This window comes from Schistocerca nitens, chromosome 6 (assembly GCF_023898315.1).
Source record: "Schistocerca nitens isolate TAMUIC-IGC-003100 chromosome 6, iqSchNite1.1, whole genome shotgun sequence".
In the NCBI taxonomy this organism is placed as follows: domain Eukaryota; kingdom Metazoa; phylum Arthropoda; class Insecta; order Orthoptera; family Acrididae; genus Schistocerca; species Schistocerca nitens.
The window spans coordinates 36183911-36207409 of record NC_064619.1 but is presented as its reverse complement, the minus strand read 5'-3'; the positions used below and the strand labels follow the sequence as shown (position 1 = coordinate 36207409).

Genomic DNA, 23499 nt, shown 5'->3' with positions numbered 1-23499 from the left:
GCTTTCACGGATAATTCAGGAGGGGAGAGTGCACTAGATGAGAGGTTGAGAACACTGTACTGTTTGACTGGTTCATATGTGATTATGAGTTGTTACTGATCTGGAAGGCAATGATTAAGGCTGGGAGATGTTAAGGTGGTTGGCCAAGCTCGGTTTGTTGGAGAGGAGTGATGGTTGTTGGTGTGGCTGTGTAGGGAGCTGCAGAGGGACAGGGAGAAGCTGTGATAGTTTTTTGAGGTGAAGCCTGGCGCGTTGTTGCAGTTTGAAGTTGGCTTGGCAGATAATACCATCCAGTTGGTAACTGCAAGATTTTGTGGAAGGAGAGAAGTCGGGTGGAGTGGAAATTGGCATAGAAGTCTCAGATAAGCCGGGTAATTGCAAGAGATTGCTGTATTTGAAACTGTAAAAGAGTCTGGTGTAGAGTAGGGTTACATACAGAAACAGGGCCTTTCGATGTTAGGCCTTTGGGAGTAAGTCCAAGGGACAAACAGGTTTCAAGAAACAGAATGTGGGACCTTAGTTTTGATAGTGCAAAAACATGTAAGAATGGATGTAATATGTACTGGAGTTCATCATAGCATAATTTGGTATATAATTGTGTGTGTGTGTGTGTGGGTGTGTGTGTGTGTATTTGTGCACTCCTGCTGCTTAGTGAGTATCCAAATTATCCTTTTACTTTTACAGGAAATGTCAACAACTTCCTTTTTCGTCTTTGTCAGTTGGTAACTTGCATTGGTATTCAAACTGTGAGCAGCACACACTGTATGCCACCATTGCATGTACTTCCTTGTGCCTCAATCAGCAGAAATTCAAAACCAGCAAAAGGCTATACCAAAAATGTAAATAGAATCTAACGCTTTAGGCAACAAGAATCGATGTGAAGTTGGATTGCAAAATTCACACCACACTCACATCATTTTTCTTCTCTGGATTTCTGGCTACGTCAATCTCCAAAAACTTCTTCTCTGAAGAATACTGCTGGTTAAGGGAATTTATCAGACTCTCTCTCTCTCTCTCTCTCTCTCTCTCTCTCTCTCTCTCTCTCTACTCATGAAATAAGTGGATACTCGCAGAATACTTTTAGTTTAGCCGTGGTTTATTTCAACTTCCACGAAGAACAAATTCACCATTTGTCACATAAATATTCGAATATTTACAAGTCAACCGATTCGTCTGGCACTAGACTCGATTAAACACATTTAAAATAGTGTTGGTTTAACAACCACATAATTTATGAACATGTCTTGCTTCTAGCAAGTCCAACACATGAATTACTTAAAAGTCTAATCTCATTTCTTCATTTGTCCTTAACAATCATCACAGTCACTAAAAGCACAGAATAATAAATAAACACACCGTGTTCGTCTCTACACATACACTGAAACTCTATGGATTGTACATCAATTCTCAAAGCACTACAAAAAATTGTAAATAAGGCAATCTCTTTACGAAAAAAAGTCTTAATATGCACTTCTCTGCTGGCAGAGAGAGAGCACTGCAATGTATTTCTGTGTGATTTGAGAAACTAAGTGTCGGATCCCAAGCTTAATATAAGCTGAAATGTCTGTCTTTGTTTATTAAATTTTATACAACTCTAATCTCAGTTGCTTTCATTATTACACTGTCCCAGAAATGATTCACCTGCACCACATTGCTCGTATCTTCAATTTCATTTCATGCTTACAGATGAAGCAATGTTTGATGGCAACTAATGTAGTTGGCTGTTTCATTTGGGTGTAATACTTGTGTTCTTTGCATCTTCTTTCAGCAATTCTTATAGTCTATCTAACATATGACATACCACATTTGTGCTGCTGTAATGAATAACGGCACTCTCCACAGAGATCCGCGAGACATTGCCCAGACTATGGCAGCATATTTTGCGACAGTTACTGCCACAACCAGTCAGGATCCAGGTTTCCAGCGCCATAGAGCGGTTGCTGAGAGGTGTAGTCTGAACTTCCAGCCCACCTCTCATGAAGTTTACAACTGCCCTTTTTCTATGTGGGAACTGGATTCTGCATTGTCTGGAGCTCGTGACACTTCCCCTGGTCACGACAGGATCCATTACAGTATGCTATGGCACCTCACAATGCGCAACAAAGAAATCCTCCTCGCACTTTTTAATGCCATTTGGGCGTCGGGTCACTTTCCTGATGCGTGGCGTGAGGCAGTTTTAATCCCTTTTTTAAAACCTGGGAAAGACCGCACGAGCCCAAGTAGCTACCGTAGTATTGCCCTCACTAGTTGCATAGGGAAGACCTTGGAGCGGATGGTCAACCGCCGCCTTGTCTGGATGTTAGAATCCCGGCAACTACTTAGTCGCTTTCAGTGTGGGTTCAGGAGGTTTCGTTCCACCTTCGATAACCTTGCCCTCCTGGAGGCGGCTATACAACAAGCTTTCCTACGCCGTCATCACCTTATAGGTGTATTTTTCGACATCGAGAAGGCCTACGATACCACTTGGCGGCGTCTCATCCTGGAGCAGCTTCACGAATGGGGTTTTCGTGGTTGTCTTCCTCTTTTTATTCAGTCTTTCCTCTCGCCACGATATTTTAGATACCGAATCGGTGACGTCCTGTCTGATCGCTTTGAGCAGGAGAATGGTGTCCCTCAGGGTAGCGTTTTAAGTGTGACTCTCTTTGCCATCGCTATTAATAGCATTACGTCCATAGTGAAAAGTCCTGTCCAGTGTTCTTTGTTTGTGGATGATTTCTCTTTGTTCTGCTCTTCTTCAAGCCTTGCAACGACAACTCGTCAGTTGCAACTTACGATTAGGCGTTTGGATGACGGGGCGCTGAAGAGTGGCTTTAAGTTTTCCACCGAGAAGTCTGTATGTGTTCTTTTTAACCGTTCTCGTTCGATTTTCACCTTTCCTGAGTTGCGCTTGAGGGACACTATTCTGTCTTTTAAAGACACGGTGCGATTTCTGGGGCTCATTTTTGACTCGAGGCTCACGTGGTTACCTCATCTTAAAGACCTGAAACGGCGGTCGCTTCAGGCTTTAAGTATTTTAAAATGTCTTAGCCACAGTACATGGGGAGCTGACAGGACTTGTCTGCTCCAGTTTTACAGGGCGTTTGTGCGATCTCGGCTCGATTATGGGTGCACGGTGTATGGGTCCGCGAGGCCTTCTTACTTAAAGATTTTGGACGTTGTGCACCATGAAGGGCTTCGGTTGGCGACTGGGGCATTCCGAACTAGCCCCATACCAAGCCTCTGTGCAGAGGCTGGTGAACCGCCACTTCATATGCGGCGACAGCTACTTACGGTCCCCCAGGCGTATAAAACTTTGTCCACACCATACACCCCTGCGTACCATACCGTTGCTCAGCCTCCTCTGGCACGGTTATTTCATAACCGGCAACGTGCGACGCAGCCCTATGGGATTCGCGCACAGGATTGCCTCGCTGCAATGTCTATGGCTGGTCTTCGTGTTTTACGTCGCGGTTGGAGCAGATCTCCACCTTGGCTCCTCCGAAGAGCCAAACTTATTTTAGATTTGACTCGTTTTAAGAAGGATGGCACGCCAGATTTTACATTCCAGTCACTGTTTTTTAACATTTTAGATGTGAATCACGGTTTCACTGTCGTTTATACTGATGGCTCCAAACAGGAGACTTCCCTTGGCTGTTCTGTGGTGTTCCCTGATCATGTTACCCGGATTCGCCTCCCTGCTGAATATACCGTTTTCGCAGCGGAGCTCCACGCGATCCTGAAGGCACTGGAGCAGATGAATCGTGTTCGGGGCGATCGATTTCTTCTCTGCTCCGATTCTCTTAGTGCCTTACAATCACTGCAGAACCTATACCCGACTGAGGAGATGGTCCAGCTGATACATGACCAACTGTACTTGCTCCAACAGCGGGGTAAAGAGGTATCCTTCTGCTGGGTGCCTGGTCATGTCGGCATATGGGGCAATGAACAGGCTGATCGGGCTGCCAAGGAGACCTGCAGAGAGCAGGATGTGGTCCAGTGTCCTATCCCCTTGCAGTCTGTCATCGCTGCACTCCACAGGAAGTGCATGGAGTTGTGGGAGGACGAATGGCTGGCGGTGACGGCCAATAAACTGTGGTCGGTAAAGTCAACCACTCGGCCGTGGCGTTCCTCCTGCCGGTTGCTCAGGCGGGAAGAGGTGGCCCTCACACGTCTGCGGATCGGGCACTGTCCTGTGACGCATAGCTATTTATTACGGCGGGAGGATCCTCCGTTTTGTGATGCCTGTGGTGTGCACATCTCTGTCCGGCACATTTTAAGAGACTGCATTTTATACCGTGATGCAAGGGCAGCAGCACAAGTTGATGGGGATCTGCCTTGTGTTTTAGCTAACGATGAGACGTGTGTGTCTAGGGTTTTTAAGTTTTGTGATGTGTCTGGACTCTGGCCTAAACTTTTAGGCTGGAGGTTTTAGTGTATTGCAGAGTGGCTGACTCCTCCCTTTTTTTTCCTTGCGGTCAGCCAGCCACTTCCATCTGCTACATTGTTTTAGCTCCCTCTCTCATTTTCTTCCTGTGTTGTCCATGTTTTACTGCTGACGCCCTGCTTCATCCCACGCTTCGGTGTGGGTGAGCACATATTTTCCAATGACTGTTCCCCGTGTTTTCTGTTCCGTTTTATGTAAATGTTCTGACCGTTTTTTTTCTTGACACCCGTCTCACTAGGATACTGAACGGGCGCTGAAGACCTTGCTGTCGTGCGCCCACAAAACCCCTCTACTGCTACTACTATACCACATTTGCATGGTATGTGGTTTACAGCCGATTTTTGAAGCCCTAGATTGTCTTCCAAACAATGTAATAGACATTTTAATTTTGTTGGAGAGATCAGTATAAATTGGAAACCACATTTTCAAAGTATTCTCCCAATCTTGATTTCATGATTGTTGGTATATTTTCTGCAGGATGCTGAGCAGGTGCGGTGCCTTTCATTTCACCCAACAGGTGACTACATTCTGGTTGGAACGAACCATCCAGTTGTTCGTCTGTATGATGTCCACACATCACAGTGCTTTGTGTGTTCAGTGCCATCACATCAACATACTGGATCTGGCGTCACGTCAATCAGGTTAGTTATGGGTTGATCATTTATTTAAATTTTTGTGGCTGGTCTTCTGTATTTTGCAATTTTAGATGCATCTGTGACATAGTGATGTGCCTGTAATGGGGATATTGAGTACATATGAAAGAGATTGAATATGTTTGTAACATCTTGTCTTTTGGAGAAGGGACATTTTAGAGTTGGAGAACATGCAGTGAATAGGAGGAATTGCATCATGCATAGAGATTAGAAGATTTCAGGCGGATGAAAAGATTAACTAATGGTAAATCCAGGAAGAAGCAATTTACAAAATGTAAAAATTGTTGCGTTTGATGACTCATTGAGTGAGCCACATGTCTATTTCAGCATCAGTTCTGTGTAATTTTGTAGATGTATTAAGGAATGCCAATGTCAAGAGTCTCTCAAAAAAGGATGACACTGCAGGTATTAGATACCGGCTAGTACCTCCCTCTTTGTCATTTTCCATGAAAATAAATTTACTACTTTGACCTCTTACTCTCCCTGATACCTCTACCTCCCCTCCCTCCTTTTTCATATTTGTCTATCTTTTATTTCAGAGCAAATGGATCCATTTCGTCCTAGGGTTTGAGTGACCCACACTACCATTTTAACCTTCCCTTTCTCTCCTCCCTGGACTCGTATTTGGGTGGACGACGGTTCAATCTCGCATCCAGCCATCCTGATTTAGGTTTTCCGTGATTTCCCTAAATCGCTCCAGGTAAATACCGGGATGGTTCTTTTGAAAGGGCACGGCTGACTTCCTTTCCCGTCCTTCCCTAATCCGATGAGACCGATAACCTAGCTGTCTGGTCTCCTTCCCAAAACAACCCAACAACCCCAACCTCTCTCCTCCCTGAAAAAAGATCTATTAATTCCCAAAGTGCATGTAGTGTATGTACTTTTATTTGTGTCTGCTGGCAGTGCTGACATTTTCTCTTGGGCATAAGCACTAGCCAGCAATCAAGTCTCATGTACTATAGTTTTCGTAAGAGAATTGTCCCTTATAAAGTAGTAGCAGTTAACACCTTGTTGTATGGAGCAAAATGTTGTACTCTGAGAAAGAAAGACCTGGAAAATTGAAAATATCAGAAATATGATAGAAAGTTGCCTAGAATAAAAACAAATGGAAAGAATTTTCTCAGTGCTCAGTGAAGATCAAATTGCAGTACAAACCTTACATTATAAACTTCAGGGAGGAGATCAGTGGACAGGCTAGGGACAAGATGGTGATATTAAAAGTAGGTTTATCATAGATTAAACCTGAAAAGCCAGAAGAATAAATGAACGAGTAATTAAATCATGTTGGCTGGCATGAAAAAACTGAGTTTGTACAAGGTCTGTTCAGAGTTAGAGGAGCAACATTTCTGTGTTAAATTTTGGAAGAAGTTCGAGAAAACCTGTACACAGATGCACCAAATGATGCAGAAACTCTATGGCGATGAGTGTTCAAGCTGTACTCGGTGTTACAAATGCTGCACATGGTTTACAAATGGCTGAATGGAAGTTAAAGATGACCCTTGGTCAGGGTGCCTTTCCATGTCTACCAATGATGCTCATGTCAGGAACATTAGTGAAATAGTGCTTGCCAATTGAAGACTAATTGTCCGAGAGATTGTGGAGGAATGTAACATTTCAGTTGGATTACGTCATGAAATCCTGACACAGCATCTTGGAATGCATCGTGTTGCCGTCAAGTTCATCCCATGACTCATGAGTTAAGACCAGAAAGACCTTCGCCTCACAGTCTGTGAAGAGTTTTTGGATCATGCAAATGAGAACGAGATGGTCCTTAAGAGAATCATGACTGGTGGTGAGACATGACTCTATGGTTATGATGTTGAGACTAAGGTTCACGGGTCCAGAAACATTATCCAAGACAATAAAAAGCTCATCAGGTCAGGTCAAATGTCAAAGCCATGCTGGTAGTTTTCTTTGGCTTTGATGGATTAGTCATCATGAATTTATGCCACAGGGACAAACTGTTAATCGATGGTACTATTGGGACGTGTTGTAACAACTGCGAGAAAATGTGAGAAGGAAATGGCCTGAAATGTGGCAAGACAACTCGCGGGTCTTGCAACTCAATAACGCACCCGCACATGCATCCCTATTGGTGCGTGACTATTGCACTAAAAACTAAATCTCTGTGTTGCCTCATCCTCCATACTCTCCGGACCTGGTCCCTGCAAACATTTTTTTAAATTCCAACATTGAAAGCCCCATTGAAAAGATGAAGATTTGCAATGATAGATGAGACAAAAGAAAATTTGCAGACATCCAGCAAGAGGCGTACCAAGACTGCTTCCGGATGTGGAAATGGTGTTAGGAGTGGTGTATCAATTGTGGAGGAGAGTATTTTGATGGATACCATGCACAATAAGTAAAAGGTAAGCATAGAAAAATTTTGTGGACAAAGTTTTGGAATTTTTTGAACAGATCTTGTATATTATGTTGCCCCATTGGTTCAGTGAATGTTAATTTATACTGAGAGTGAGCCAGTATCTTGAAGTGAAGGAGAGAAAAATGGAGACAGATTGAAAGTTAAGTGTATGTGCACTTAGATGGCATGGCTACATTACTCAAATTAAGAAAAAAAATACCATCCTGAAAAATGTGTCACATTGAATGAAAAAATTGTTGACATAACAGTCAGGGAGTTTTATAGTGGTATTTCATGTTTGCCCTTCTAGCTGGTAGTTTATATGACTATCTGGTACAGGAATGCAGCATGTTATTTAAAGTGCCCTAACTCAGGAATTATTTGCCAAAAATTAAAGAAATTTTCAGGAATTGTGAACAGTAGACCTGTATTCCATTTAAAAAAATCATGATTACATAAATGAAGCTTTAGTCCAGTCAACAAAGCAAAAATAGAGGAAATAATTCGCGCAGCTACAAATTTTTATACAACGATAAGAGGGAGTGCCATGAATAACATAATAAAAATCCTGACTGGTGTGGAGGTGAGCATGGGGTGTGAGGAAGAATTAAAGATAACTTTCACATGTTTTCCGGGAATAACTCAAGAATCATGGCCTCTAGCAAACAAAAATCCCAATACAAAATTAAACCGCATTAAATTTCTTAGAAAATAAATCAAGTTCATTTTTTCTCGTGGACTAATTGTTTGAAGAATGCAGGGGATGGAAAAATTGCCAACGATTGACAATATGGTTTTAATGGTATAAAATTATGTTTAATATCGGTTGAACTTAAAACTAACAGAGATATGTACATTACTTATTATAAATAAACATTCCATCTTGAGAGTGTGTATTTCAAAAATATTCAGTTGAATTGTCATTGTTATAATGGTCATGCAGATTGAGTAACAGTGCATCATTCATATACGTACCACAGCCTGTGCCACACACCATGGGGCACTTGTAGAGTGGGCTCCACTGAGTAAAGCCACTTACCATACATCTACAATATATCTTGCAGGGCAGGTGTCAGTAAATAGGCTCTAATGGGGCTGACCATGTTAAAGTCAAGAACTGTAATCTGTCATATTTTATTGCTTGTCCTCTGTTCAAACATCTGAAGCTCCATAACACCTAGCTGGCCTACTTCTGTAATCAAGAGAACCAGTTTAAGCCTCCAATCTTCTTCATATTGTGAGAGAGCAGATGCTGGAGTGATGCATTTGACACCCCCATGCTGTGAAAAGTATCCCCACTGTTGATAGCAGAGACATATTTAGGCTTTCCTGGTGTATTAACTGATTATATTCACATCAGGTCTGCAGCTGGATAATGGAATCATCTAGACACAATATTTCCGCAGTCTATCTTGTTACCATCTTCAGGTGAGAACGCTGTCTGCTAATCTTGTCTTTTGTGGGTGCCGTCATGGAATAGACACTAAACCATACCCTGAATCATTTTAATGGGCTTCATCCTAGCATTAAGTTTCACACTGGAGGTCAAATGAGGTAGAAAACTTCTGTATCTAAATGTAAGGCCAGTGGGACTGTGGGACACAGTGTTTATCAGAAAATGATGCACGTGTGCCGTACGAGTTGTCATCCACTGTGGCAATGTAAGGGGTCCTGTGTACATTGGAAAAGAGGAATTACGTCTCAGACACAGAAAGCTTGACACTGGAGCTGGAACACCCTGTGCTCATGTTCAAGCAGAATGACTACACAGACAAACATATCCATCATGCCTTTGAGTTGGACCTCAGCCAGAACCAGCGGAAAATGCATGTAGATCAGTGACCTTCCTACCATATGCAGGTGGCGTGTCTTCAGAAATAGGACAGATTTTAAAATGAAATAGCATGAAAAATGTATTTCATCCACCAGCCAAGATTAGAGCATCCTGGCTTGCTAACCAGTGATGTAGGATTGAGGAAGTCTGACATTTACCAGATCCCTTGCCAGTGTGGGAAAATGTATATTAGCCAAACTATATGTACCATTAACAAGAGATGCATTGGGCACCGTTGTCACGCACGATGGTTGCAGTCTGATAAATTTGCAATGGCAGAGCACTCCCTTTCTGAGGGACATAGAATATTATACGATAAGATACAAATGTGTCGAATCCATTGAAATTAGACTGACAGACAATATTATAAATAGTGACAAAGCTTATCCATTAGGAAAGACTGGGAATCTTGGTGTATCTGACACTAGCAAACCCAGTAATGCTTTGCAGTTGCTAAATATGTATGTGAATTTGATACATACCCTAATCTCATTCTGCCCCCTCTATGTCTGCTTCTGTAGCTGAGTGAACAGTGCGACTGACTGTCATGCAGGGAGGAACCAGGCTCAGTCCCCGGCCAGATTGGAGATTTTATCTGCTCAGAGATTGGGTGTTGTTGTGTTGCCCTAATAATTATTTCATGATCATCGAAGTGAAAGTCAACAGAGTGGCATAAAATAAAAATGACTTGCACTAGCAGCCAAACGACCCAAGACCAGTTCTCCTGGCGAAAAATTTCATGTGATCATTTCATTTCCCCTATCTCTGTGTCCATCTCCTACTCCTCGCTCTCCCCCCCTCTCTGTCCATCACCTTCTCCCCCTCTCCCTGTCCATCTCTGCCTCCCCTGCCCCTTCCATTTCCTACTTCCACCATGCTCTGAATTTCCTCTCACCCTACCCTCTCCATTTTGTCTTCCATCGCCTCCTTCCCCCTCTCTCTGTCCATTTCCTCCTCCACCACCTCCTCTTCCCCCATCTCTCACACCTTTAACCTTGTTGATTGTTATTGCAAAGATTAGATTAGATTAGATTAGATTTTCGTTCCATAGATCCGTGCTGAGGAGATCCTCGTGGACGTGGAACATGTCAATTTTTTATTATTATTATTATTTTTTTTAAGCTGAAATAACAATACTAATAGTATGAATGTACACAATACATCATTTGTTTCTATTAAAAAATTCGTCAATGGAGTAGAAGGAGTTGGCCACTAGTAAGTCTTTCAGGCTCCTTTTAAACTGATCTTTATTTGTAACTAAATTTTTTATGTTTACTGGCAAATTATTGAAGATGAGTGTTCCTGAGTAGTGGACCCCTTTTTGAACTAAAGTAAGTGCTTTTAAGTCATTGTGCAGATCATTTTTGTTCCTGGTATTGTATGTATGAACTGAGCTGTTTGTTGGAAAAAGATATATTATTTAGGACAAATTTCATTAATGAGTAAATATGCTGAGAGGCAGTAGTTAGTATACCCAGTTCTTTGAAGAGATTTCTACAGGACGCCCGTGAATTTACTCCACAAATAATACGTATTACACGCTTTTGGACTCTGAAAGCTTTTGTTTGACTTGAAGAGTTACCCCAAAATATTATACCATATGACATTATGGAATGAAAGTAGGCAAAGTATGCAAGCTTTTTCATTTTTATGTCGCCTATGTCTGCTAACACTCGAATTGCAAATACAGATTTGTTAAGGTGTTTCTGCAGTTCTGTGGTGCGCTCTTCCCAACTGAATTTATTATCAAGTTGTAATCCCAGGAATTTAAGACTGTCAACCTCTTCTATCCGCTCTTCTTCATATTTTATGCATATGCTGGGTGGAAACCTCTTACAGGTTCTGAATTGCATATAGTGAGTCTTTTCGAAGTTTAATGTCAGTGAGTTGGCTTTAAACCATTTATTAATATCCATGAAAATATCATCAGCAGATCTTTCTAGAACTACACTTGACATACTATTTATTGCAATACTTGTGTCATCTGCAAACAAAACAAACTCTGCTTCTGGCAGTGTAACTGATGAGAGATCATTAATGTACACAAGAAAAAGCAATGGCCCTAAGATGGATCCTTGCGGGACACCACATGTAATTTCTTCCCATTCTGATGATGACTGATGACTTAATTCATTAGTCCCTTGCACTGACACCCTTTGTTTCCTGTTAGTGAGGTATGACTTGAACCATTTTGCAGCAGTGCCCGTGACACCATAGAATTCTAATTTACTTAAAAGGATGTTGTGGTTCACACAATCAAATGCCTTTGACAAATCACAGAAAATACCTGCTGCTTGTAATTTGTTATTTAATGAATTAAGTACATTTTCACTGTAGGTGTAAATAGCCTTCTCGATATCAGAACCCTTCAGAAATCCAAACTGTGTTCTTGATAATATGTTATTTGTGGTCAGATGGTTACATTACTGTACATTACTTTTTCTAAAATTTTTTAGAATGCTGGCAAAAGTGAAATCAGTCTGTAGTTTGATGGTATCTCTTTATCCCCTTTCTTGAATAGAGGCTTAACATCTGCATATTTTAGCCAGTCAGGAAATGTCCCAGTTATAATTGACTGGTTAGACAAGTAACTTAGAATTGTACTAAACTCACAAGAACTTGCCTTAATTAACTTTGTTGATATTTCATCGTACCCACTAGAATGCTTTGTTTTTAAAGATTTTATTATGGAAGTTATTTCTTTTGGTGAAGTGAGTGATATATTCATGTACTTGAAGCTGTTTGTGAAGGCTAGTTTCAGATATTCAAGGGCATTATTTACTGATCCTGAAAGTCCCATTCTATCAGTAACGGATATAAAGTACTTGTTAAATAGATTTGCCACACTATGCCCATCAGTTACTAATGTGTCATCTACCCTTAGTGCTACTTGCTCCTGTTCCTTTCTGGTTCTACCAGTCTGCTCTTTCACTATATCCCATATTGTTATTATTTTGTTCCCTGACATTGCTATCTTCTTCTCGTAGTGCATTTGTTTAGACGTCTGAATTACTTTTTTTAATGTTTGACAGTATTCCTTGTATTTAGCTAAATCATCAGCATTGGAGCTATTCTTGGTCGACAGATACATTTTCCTTTTTGTCTTACAGGAAATCTTTATTCCTTGTGTAATCCATGGTTTTATTATAGACTTCTGTTTAATTTGAGTAACTTTTAGAGGAAAACAGTTTTCAAACATGGTACTGACATTGTTCATGAATGTGTTATATTTTTCCTTCATGTCATGAGCACTATAAACATCTTTCCAGTTCATATATTTGAATACTGGACTCGCATTCGGGAGGACGACGGTTCAATCCCGCGTCCAGCCATCCTGATTTAGGTTTTCCGTGATTTCCCTAAATCGCTCCAGGCAAATGCCGGGATGGTTCCTTTGAAAGGGCATGACCGACTTCCTTCCCCATCCTTCCCTAATCCGATGAGACCGATGACCTCGCTGTCTGGTCTTCCTCCCCAAACCAACCAACCAACCAACCATATCTTTGAGCAGTTTTCTAAAACACTCAATTTTTGGTTGATTGACTACTCTCCTGTACTCAGATTTAGCAGTCTTGATAATCTGCTTGGAATTTACATCTAAAACAAGGAGCTGCATGTCATGATCTGATAGTCCATTTATAACAGGTTTTATGATATGATTTTGTTCCTTTGATTTGTCTATAAAAATGTTATCAGTGGCTGTCCTTGAGGATTTAGTGATCCTAGTTGGAAAGTTTACAGATTGAAAGACAACATTACTAACTGCAGTGAATGTTTACTGGAAGATTGCATTAGAAAATCTGTATTAAAGTCACCAGCAATCAAAATTTCTTTGTTTCTTCCTGTTAAATAACCCAAAAGAGCTTCTAGATGATCTAAGAATAGATTATAATTTCCTGCAGGTGCTCGGTAAATAGTTATTATTATATAGGATCTGTTATGGAACACTACTTCTGTTGCACATGCTTCTAGATGCTGCTCTAAACAGAATTTATTAATGTCAATGTTCTTGACTTTATGGCAGTTTTTGATAAATGTGGCAACTCCTCCTCCATCCATATCTACTCTGCAGAAGTAGGACGCTAGCTTAAATCCTGAAATGTCTAACATATCTATAAACCTTGATTGAGAATTGAAGTTGTGTAAAATAAATGGGTGAAGCCAGTGAGATTATTAATATATGGGGTATGAGAGAGATCTCTCTAGCAGATGTATCTGTGAGGATTGTAGCTTGAGTGACAGTATTTCACATAATTTTAATCTGCGAATGGGTAGGATTATAAAGTTTCAGAGAGTTCAAATTCCATAGTAGTATTCTAACCAAAATCAGATAAGCCACAACTAAATCTTTCCTGTTTTCTGTTAATACTGGCTGTGTGAAAGAAAATAAACAGCAAATTATTGTGCATACAATTTATATTTAAAATTATCTGTAAAGAGAAATAATATATATGAGAGAAACAATTTGTCTAATGGTTTAAATGTGCTGCTATCATAGGTAAAACTAACTGTGAGAAAGAAAATAAAAGCACACATTTTCACAGCACAGCATTCTCCTCGGAGTCAGTTTTAACAGAAAACTTATACATTATTGTTTAAAAAATGAATAATGTCAGTCTGAATGTTTATAATGTGGAAAAATTTAAAGTAAATTGGTCAAGAACTTTTCGAGGTATTCACTAACTGTGTGTGTGTGTGAAGATATGTAACACTCCTTTTATTTCACAAAAGGTTCCAGATATCAAAACGAGGTTTTCCGAAACTGATAGTTTGCTGAGAGACGCATAATGTTTTGTAGGGATAATGCTCTGGACTCCGGTATCAGCCAAAATATTGAAGCAAGTAGGTTTTTTTTAATGAAACCGTATACTTTTCATAAGTGGATTCAGTAGCTCTTGGGAAGACAGTTAGACTGATATAGCACTTGTTAATATCGACGTTGAAACCTTTGCAAAAGCATCAGAGAAAAGTATGAAAATTGGAAAGCAACATTGCCAGAGGCGGCTATTGCAGTGTAAACACTGCCAAGCAGAGCTCTCATGCCAGGCTCCATCGTTATACACAGCAATACGGTCCTATACTACTACAATAAAAACTCATCTTCTATATGATATAGATAGGGGGTCATGTATGATTTTTGTGTATGGAACTACAGCATATGCTAACTTCTGGCAATCAGATGGAGATTAGGAGAATTATTTCAAATGTATGTATGTTCCATGGTTTTGTGGAAACTACTATAGTTTCATCAGGCAGTTTTCCATGTAAATCCTCCTTGTTGCTGCTAATTTTTCAAATGCAGCACAGTAATGTTGGTTGTTCATACTTCATAATGGTAAACAGCCCTTTCACAGAAAAAATAGTGATACTACTGAATTAACTTTCTTAGATAAGCAACTGATCTGTCTGTGCATGGAGATGACTGAATGCTTCTTGAAAGTAAAACACCTGCAGTCAGACAAATATATCTATAGATACTTTTCAGAACTATAATTAGAAGGAATATGCTTTACATAACCTAAACATTTGCTTCAGAATAACTGATGACATGACACCAACAAAAGAAAATCTTTTCTTAATACGAGAGATAGGTGAACAGATAAAATTACATTGGGTGATATGCAATTGTACGCTGTGGCTATTCAATGGCGCGTATCGCCTGGCATAGTGGGAGCTTCATGGATAGACTGTGTCTTTTAGTGCTCCCCATAGAAGGAAATCAGTAGGAATCAAATAGGGGACCTGACTGGCCAGTATACTGCAGCAGTTTGTCCTATCCAATGTTCAGGAAGCTTTTCAGTCAGTATTTGCTTTGCGACACAGGAAGAGTTGGCTGGGTAGCCGTTATGTTGGAACCACAAACACTATCTCTTGTCCTGTGATACCTCTTCAAGAACAACAGGTAGAATGTTCATGAAAAAGTGTGCATACATATTTCCATTTAACACCCCTGGGGTGCAGTAAGGTCCCACAATGAAGTTTCCTATAAGGCCACACCATACATCTATGCTCCACAGTTGTTGGTGTTGTACCTGATGAAGCTAGCATCGATTTCCAGGTGCCCATTAGTGCATGTTACATAAATTTAACATTATTGTGGTTTGTAAACATTGCTTCATCATAAAGAATGCACATTGGAAAAGTACAGTGTCATCTCTCAGGTGCTGCGGAGTAAATAGAAAATTCTGTATCACTTTCGAAATCACATCATTTGCATGCCTGATATAGTGACAAATGGCAAGGGGTGAAATTTATGTTGATGCAAGGTGCGAATGACACTTGTCTGGCTGATCCACATTCCTTGACAATAGGTCTTGTGCCACTGTGCAGACTGATAAGTGTTGTAGCCAGAACAGCTTCTTCATGTGCTGTCAGTTGCAGTCTTCTTCCTTGTCCTCTGCTTGATGTTGAAGCTACTATCTGTATGCATTAGTGACCTAATAACGTGTGCAGGGGCCTGGCGCATTTGACAGTGATGATCAGGATAAATATCCTTGTACTGCCATACCATTTCAATTGCATTTATTTGACATTCACTGTGTAAAAGTAGCATGTATAACTTCTCCTCATTGGTGTACATATCTGCATGCAAGGAATGGTGAAGCAGAAATGACCTTCCAGTAGATGACATAGTTCATGCTACTTCTGCCTTGCAGACAAGTAAACAGTTGAAATGCTTTATGTGACATGTAGCCTTACATGAGTGTGTTTTCAGTGCAACAGACAATGCAGGTCGACTTGCCTTTTAATTTTAGAATGTTTTTCAGATTCTTTTGCAAAGCAAAACCTCAAAATTAATAAACATTGTGTCACTGAACTTGTCTTTTAAAGCACTTTCGATGGTGTATAGAAAATATATCACTCTAAAAAATCATACTTGATTGGTGCAGGAGTTAAGATACTTTATCAAATAACAAAAGTATGTACTATAATCTGCGGAAAAACTCGGTTTGATGTTGGAACTATTAACAAAATGAAAGATGTGTTATGTCTTATGTTACTCACCCTGTATATTTATATATTATATATATTAAAAACATATGTAGCTATTGTGCATCCAGATGTTTATTACAGGTCATGTAAAAATTTTATGGAAATTGTCCAAGAACTTTTTGAGATTTTTGCTGACAATGTTTCCCCTTGATGGTGGACAGATGGACCACAGAAATATGTCGTCTAGATAATTACAAGATCCAACTGCATACCCAACAAGAATATAACCAGTGGAGACATACTTACACTTCGGGGTAGGCTCGTCAGTGTGTTACACAGCTGATAGCTCCAGCTGTTGAACTATGTGGTAAATTCCACTTAGTCCCAAACCAGCAATGCCAAATTTCCTGTTGTTGGTAGGTTGTTGCCCCTGAGGTGGAGATTGTGGCGCTGATACTGGAGGATGCCGAAGTCGTAGTGCTGTGGATGGTAGGTCTTCCTGGAAAATATATGCAGGCTCGACATGGTTTATGGCAATGGTTGTGGGCTTTCTGCTTACACAGTGTCCAGCATCTACATGGTTCTTCATAGAATACAGTATAAGCCAGTGTATGGAGGTTATAGTTGTGTCCGTTTGTAGCATCGCATGTGAGCAGCTTCCTAAGTTGTGGGGCACATAAGTGGTCAGTATACCATATCTGGAGGCTGTGGAGGATGATATTTGAATGACATGGTATCTTAATTGCAGATGGAATACCTGTTGATCTTGTATTGTTGATGGTAGAGATCTGGCCAAATTCTCCAGGAAGATGCAGTGGTTCACCATAGACCAGTTCCACAGCAGAGTGTCCAAGTACTGCTTATATGTCGTTCATAGGCCCAGGAAGACTACCAGAAGAGCAGAAGTCCAGGACATTCCATGGCACATTAATGCCATCTTCAGGGAACAGTACCATTTTTCAAATATTTTACTACCGGTGGAGTGGTAGATGGTAGTCGTGTGATGTACATATCTGAAGAACTTTACCAGCTATGCGAACAAATGCGATTTGAACTGGAAAACCACCAACTGGTGGGTGCATGTGGTGGGGCACTCTACACTGTTGACATTGGACTCATATCCATGTCCACTCTTAGAAATCTCTCTCCATCCCTGGCCAGACGAAACATTATTACACAAGGTGAAAAGTTGAGTGGGCTCCAGATTGTGGAAACTGGCACAGATTGTGGAAACTGTCGAAGACTTGCCACCAAAATACAGTCAGTAAGGATGGTCATGATCTTCCCTGTCAAACGTCACAATGCAATTAAGCATCTTACTCCAGGAACATTGATTAGTTGTAACCTCATTGCCAAAGAGATATTATTGATGAAGGTCTGGAACCTTGGCCAGTTCTAAAAGGTTTGTTGGTCGTGACACACTGCTGACACATGAAGTAGTTGGTCACCACATTGCAATGCTGGAAATGTGCTTTCTGTCTGTGTTAAATCGGCTTATAAGTTCCAGATGGTGGTACTGGTGGGGAGAGTAATTGATGCATAGATTAGTGGCTTGTGATCTGTGTAGATTGTGAATGCCATTGCTTCTGTTTGTAGTCATAAATATTTAACTGCCTTGTACATGGCCAGGAGCTTGCGGTCATATGTGAAAGTTTGCGCGAGAAGTACACAAGCCAAGAATCATTTGACCATTGTTACTGTACCTCGCCGACAGCAGTGTGTCTCGGGTCCACCACTAATGCCTAAAGTGTGTCAAGCTTAGGGTGTGTGAGTAGTGCTACATTTGCCATACTCTGTTTTTCGGCCTTAAAAGTAGAGCACATTGCTTCATTCCACTGCACTGGAGTCTTGCTTTGAACCTTTGGGTGGTAAGTGCTCCGTTCAACAGGTCTTGCAGTTCTACTGCATGGGTTGGGTATTGGTGGTAGAAATTTAACATTCCTACAAATCTTTGATAGTGGTCAGTTGTAATATCTATACAACTGCTTTGACCTTCTCAGTTAGTGGCAGGGAATCTGCAGGTGATATTCGGTCACCTAGGAATGACCTAAGTTTGCCCAAACATGCACTTTGCCATATTTAATACCACATCAAACTACTCCAGATGTTTAAATACCTCTTGAAGGTGCTGGCAGTGTTTCTCCCTGGTGGCCAAAAACACAAATACATCATCTAAGTTGGCAAAGCAAAATGGCTGACCTCACAAAATGTAATTGATAAATCTTTGCCAGGTTTGGGCAGTGTTTCGTAATTCAAATGCCATGAATCTGTTTCCGAAAAGCCCAAATGAGGCAATTTTTGCCGTCTTGGTAATGTCTTTCTCCATCACATATGTCTACATGTGTGTGCTTTGGCACAGTCCAAAACGCTGAATACTGTTGTGCCTACAGCACCTAATTGTTGTCATGCAGCAAAGGCACAGGATAGCTGTCAGGTACAGTTCTGGAGTTAAGTGCATGATAATCACCACATGCATACCAGGCTCCTCCTTTCTCCGGGACGAGGTGTAGTGCGGATGAACACAGGCTATGTGATGACCAGAGTATTCATTCTTTAATCATCGCATCAAATGCTGCTTCACTGATGGCCAAACAATCAAGTGCCAAATGCCTTGGTCTGTAAGAAACCAGAGGACCATCTGTAGTTTACATATGAGGCACCATATTGTGTGACACTTAGGTAGGTGCACTTGGAGTTCTGCTCAAAGTTGGAAACTGTCTTAGCAGAGAGGCGTACTCTGCACCACATGTCTGCATCAACTTAGTGCTGTACACTGATATATTGCAGTGAGAGCCTGCTGCCGTCAGTTCAGTAATGCTATTGACCAGACAAGCATTGGCTACTTCCAGTAATAGACAATAATGTGCCAAGAGATAAGCTCCGTAACATTGGTGATAGTGAAGTCCCACTTGAGTGTATGCTGCAGTCCCAAATTCAACGTGATCTGCTGCATTCCATACATTGAGATGGATGAGTTACTAGCAGCAGTTAACGGGATGCCATCAGCTGTCTACAGCTGTGCTTTGAAGTTCTTGTTAGGATGCTTAAATCTGAGTAAGTGTCTGTCAGAGTCTTCTGATCTTATATTCTATTACTAATGAATAGCTGCCATGATTTTGGGGGGAGTCAGTTGCACCCAACTGCCACTGGAATTTGGGTACGAACATAGTCCTGTACATTTCCAAGCACCACCTTGAGACAGCGGCATGCCAATCTGCATGCAAAATGTCTCCGCATTTGTCACCAATGAGTCAAACTCTGTGCACGTAACTGTTGCTGCCATCCTTGTACCACTGTCATTGCACGAACCTGGGCATGTGCGCTGGCCTCTTGAATATGATCAATGAGCTCCACCACTGCTTGCAGTGACATTTCCATTTGTGGTGCCACAAATGCTTTGACCTTTGGCAGTAGTCTGCTGCTCCACAGTGTGCATAGTAGATTGTGCAAATGATGTAGATATTGCAATGGCTTGCGATCACGTATGCATTCTTGCGTCAACACATCTTATACTTCTGCAGTTAGTGGTGATCCAGTTGACTCATGATGAGAGCAAATCTGTTGGCGTAGGCTGTAATTCCTGCATAGCAAAAGTTGCCTTCTAACTGTGCGAACAATAGAATCGAGTTGTTCATCCAGAACAGAGGCACATGGACTGTTATTCTGGACACTGCAGGTGTGTCGGTCATCTTTCATAGTAGTAAAATCCAGTGGTGGTTGTTCAACATTCTTTAACTCGCATCACTTTGGGTTCAACACTTGTCAAGTACACCTCAATTCGGGCTGTCTGACCTTCGCAAAATGTGAACACACAGAGACTGGAGGTTTACTGGTACAAAATACTTTATTGCGGCAACTGCATTTTAGTGAACAGGGTGAACAAGGAGCAAAGTAATAATTACTGTTCATCAAGTATTGATTCGATTGTAAACTCTGAGGTAAATCATTCTGGAATGTACAGATACTTGAGAGTAAGTTAGTAAGCGATTACTACTCTAACATGGATTGAGAGAATTGAGAACAGAACATAAAACACAGAATATACGAAACATATAAAAATTCACAATATACAGAAACGTAAAAACTTATTAGAAAACCAACCCCAGTGGCTGGTGCAGAAGCTGCTTGACAGCTGCGATTCACTTGTTACCGCACACTCAACGCTACACCACTAAACACATTAGCATCATTGGTTGATGCAAACTTGACAGTCAAATGCAGTGATGACATGTAACCGTGTAGCAGAATCTGCAGTGTTAATGGAAATAGTTACAGCCTCTCTCACTTTTTAATGTTGTCTTCATGAAGGAATGGATTCAGGAAGTAAGCTTTTAACTCTGTCATGTTGTGTTATGTCTGCACATTGTGCTATGTAATTAAGCCTTCAGTCTTCCAGATAATTTTCTTGTGAGAAATCACCTTTTTATGTGTTTCAGTTAGTTATTTGCTTGTACTAGTAGATAATTCTTTGTTGTTGATAAATGGCTCTATTGTAGGTACTCACCTGACGGCAAGATCTACACATCTGCAGGTCGTGATGGTAGCATCAAAGTATGGGACGGAGTTTCAAATCGTTGTGTAAATACCTTCATGAAAGCTCATGACGGGGCTGAGGTCTGTTCTGTTTGCTTCACTCGCAATGGAAAGGTATAATTATCACTATTGTGACATGTTTATTATACTTTTTTAAAGAAATATTTTATTATAAGCTTAAGTCTTCACATGTACATCTGTTTGCACTTTTATGATGATTTTTCTTTGCTTAATTTTATTTATGGCAGATGTTGCCCTTTATTTATTCCCAAACTTGTACCTACGTTCCCAACAGCAAGATAAACTTTGTTCATCCAGTACAGTTTAACATTTTTCAACACTTACAGATTTCTTTGAAGAAATTGATTCTCAAGAATTTCAATTTTTGATAATTATCGTAGTAACAGTGAATCATTTTCCACATATTGAGTGTTTTCCAATCATATTTGTAGTGTCTTTTGTGTCCAACCAGCATATGTACATTTTACCTGCCTCTTTATGACTTCATATCTTCTCTTCTTTTAATGAAACTATTTTCTAAAATACTTCTGAAAGCTAGAGATTCAGTGTTATTCTTAGTATGTGTATCTGTTACTTCTGATATTCTTAATATGTAAAATAAAGGAAAGGTAACTACTCATCTATAGCTCGCTGATGTGTGGTGCATACAAAAACACAGCAGAAAATAATACTTATGCTAGCTTTTGAGCTCTTGCTCTTTCTCTGTTAGAAATACACACATTCACACACACACCACTCAATTGCACGTGCCTGTAGCCCTGAGTAGAGTTGACAAGCACTGTGATGCACCTTTTCACTCATTTCAAAATCTAATTAAGAGTATACTGCAAAAACATGACACAAACACTCGAAACGCACAACTGCTGTTGCACCCATTGTATTTGCTAGCTAACATTTACAGGAAGACAGATGCTTAATTGATTTAACTCTTGCTGGTGAGAATTGGTATTCAGCATTGTAATTGATGACAAAACATAACTGTAGTAATTTTAACAATGGAAACCCCAGGCAGGAATATCAACAATGTAGGAAAAGATAGATTGCTACTTACTGTAAAGATGACATGTTACGTTGCAGACAGACATAGTTAAAAGACACTCACACAAAGCTTTTGGCCACAGCCTTTGTCAGAAAACAGAAAAAATACACCATTCATTCACATAAGCAAGCACACTTCGTGTGTACATGACCGCCACCTCTGGCAGCTTAGGCCACTGAGTAGCTGTAGCTGGCGGTCATGTGTGCTTGAGGTGTACTGGCTTATGTGAATGAATGGGGTGTTTCTCTTTTTATGGTGAAGGCTGTGGCTAAATGTCTTTTAATTATGCCGGTCTAAAACTTAATGTGTCATCTTTACAGTTAGTAGCAATCTTATCTTTTCCTACATTATCTGTACTAATTTTACACAGAGATGAAGTAGCATTCACAAATATAGATCTTCCCAATAACATTCATCCAGCATAAGCACATCTCTGTGGCTTACAAAGATGTTGGGGTAAAGACATCAAGCTGTGTTTCTCTGAACTGTAACAGCCGGTCAACACAGTGAGGATGGGACCAATCCTGCAACAGGCCAGCACAGTCCTGGTAAAAGTGCACATATAGGACACTAGAAAAGAGTTTGACACAAATATGTGTGCTCTAATGATATACCACCAGCAGCTTGCTTCTGCCTATTTTGCCTAAGTCTGAGAGTAGACCAATAGCAATACTTTTGCATCTGGGACTTCTGCAAGCAAAAGACCACAGAAAAACAATGCAGCAAGTTGCAGTGACTATTACAGGCATACCCAGAAGAGGACAGCAACCGAAACTTAAAGAGTGTCATTAACCAGGTAGATAAAGAATTGGTTGAGGTGATTGCATCAGCATTCACCGAAGGGTCAAACTTCATTCCGGTTCCAAGAAAGCTGCTTAAACAGGAAATAATTGGGGCTGTCGATCAGAAATTCTAGTGTGTCACCTCAGAAAACATCAGAAGCAAAATATGCCATGAGCTCGAGAAGGCCAGGTGTGGCAAAACATACCCACAACAAAATGCAGAGCAGTAGAAGCCTTTCAAAGTATGGTAACTATAAAACAGCCAACCGGTTGCAACAAAATTTGACTTTGAACAGCTTTAGACACTGAGTATGGGTGTCTTCATCATAAAATCCACAATTATGTAAAAAGATTATAAATAAATCTTATCATAGAGAAAAACTAAGGACTAAACAGTTTTTACTCCGAACAGATTTATAACAAGACTGTACTCACATGGAGTAACTGATGAATAAATTTAAGAGCAAAATGCTCTTCTCATATAAAATAGTTCCTTGAGAAGTTAATGTTAGAGAACCACATAAAATTCAAGTAATTGAATCTGATATAAAGCTGGTAACTGCCAGTAAAACTAGAGCTATATGGTGTAGCACAGTACATGCCGCTAAGGGCTGCAAGAGGAAAAAGAGAAGGCATCAGACCAAGAGGCTTAAATGCTGAAGTTGCCACATTGTGAACCCAAAACAAGTGGCACCATCCAGTAAGAGTCAAAGTTACCAGTGCTTAATGTACAAAATAATACTTCAAATAGCTTGGGTTCACGTCACATATCAGTAGACGGTATTACGCAAAATGAAAAATTATATAAGACAATGCAACAGCAAATGTTAGGTACATTTTTGTATGAAACAACTACAGTGTAATAAATAAAAACTGTAAGATTAACCGTTAAATGCTATTTAAAATATTTTTTTGCAAA

General features: G+C 40.4%; 1 protein-coding gene across 1 annotated transcript in view; it reads left to right on the top strand.

The window, feature by feature from the left end:
- The window catches only part of LOC126262459 (cleavage stimulation factor subunit 1), a 197277-nt gene that overhangs the window by 114879 nt on the left and 58899 nt on the right, over window positions 1-23499 (top strand). Inside the window, exons 6-7 of the mRNA XM_049959115.1 lie at window positions 4901-5064; window positions 20702-20852. Coding sequence (XP_049815072.1) covers window positions 4901-5064; window positions 20702-20852 — 315 coding nt within the window. The remainder of the gene's footprint in view (window positions 1-4900; window positions 5065-20701; window positions 20853-23499) is intronic.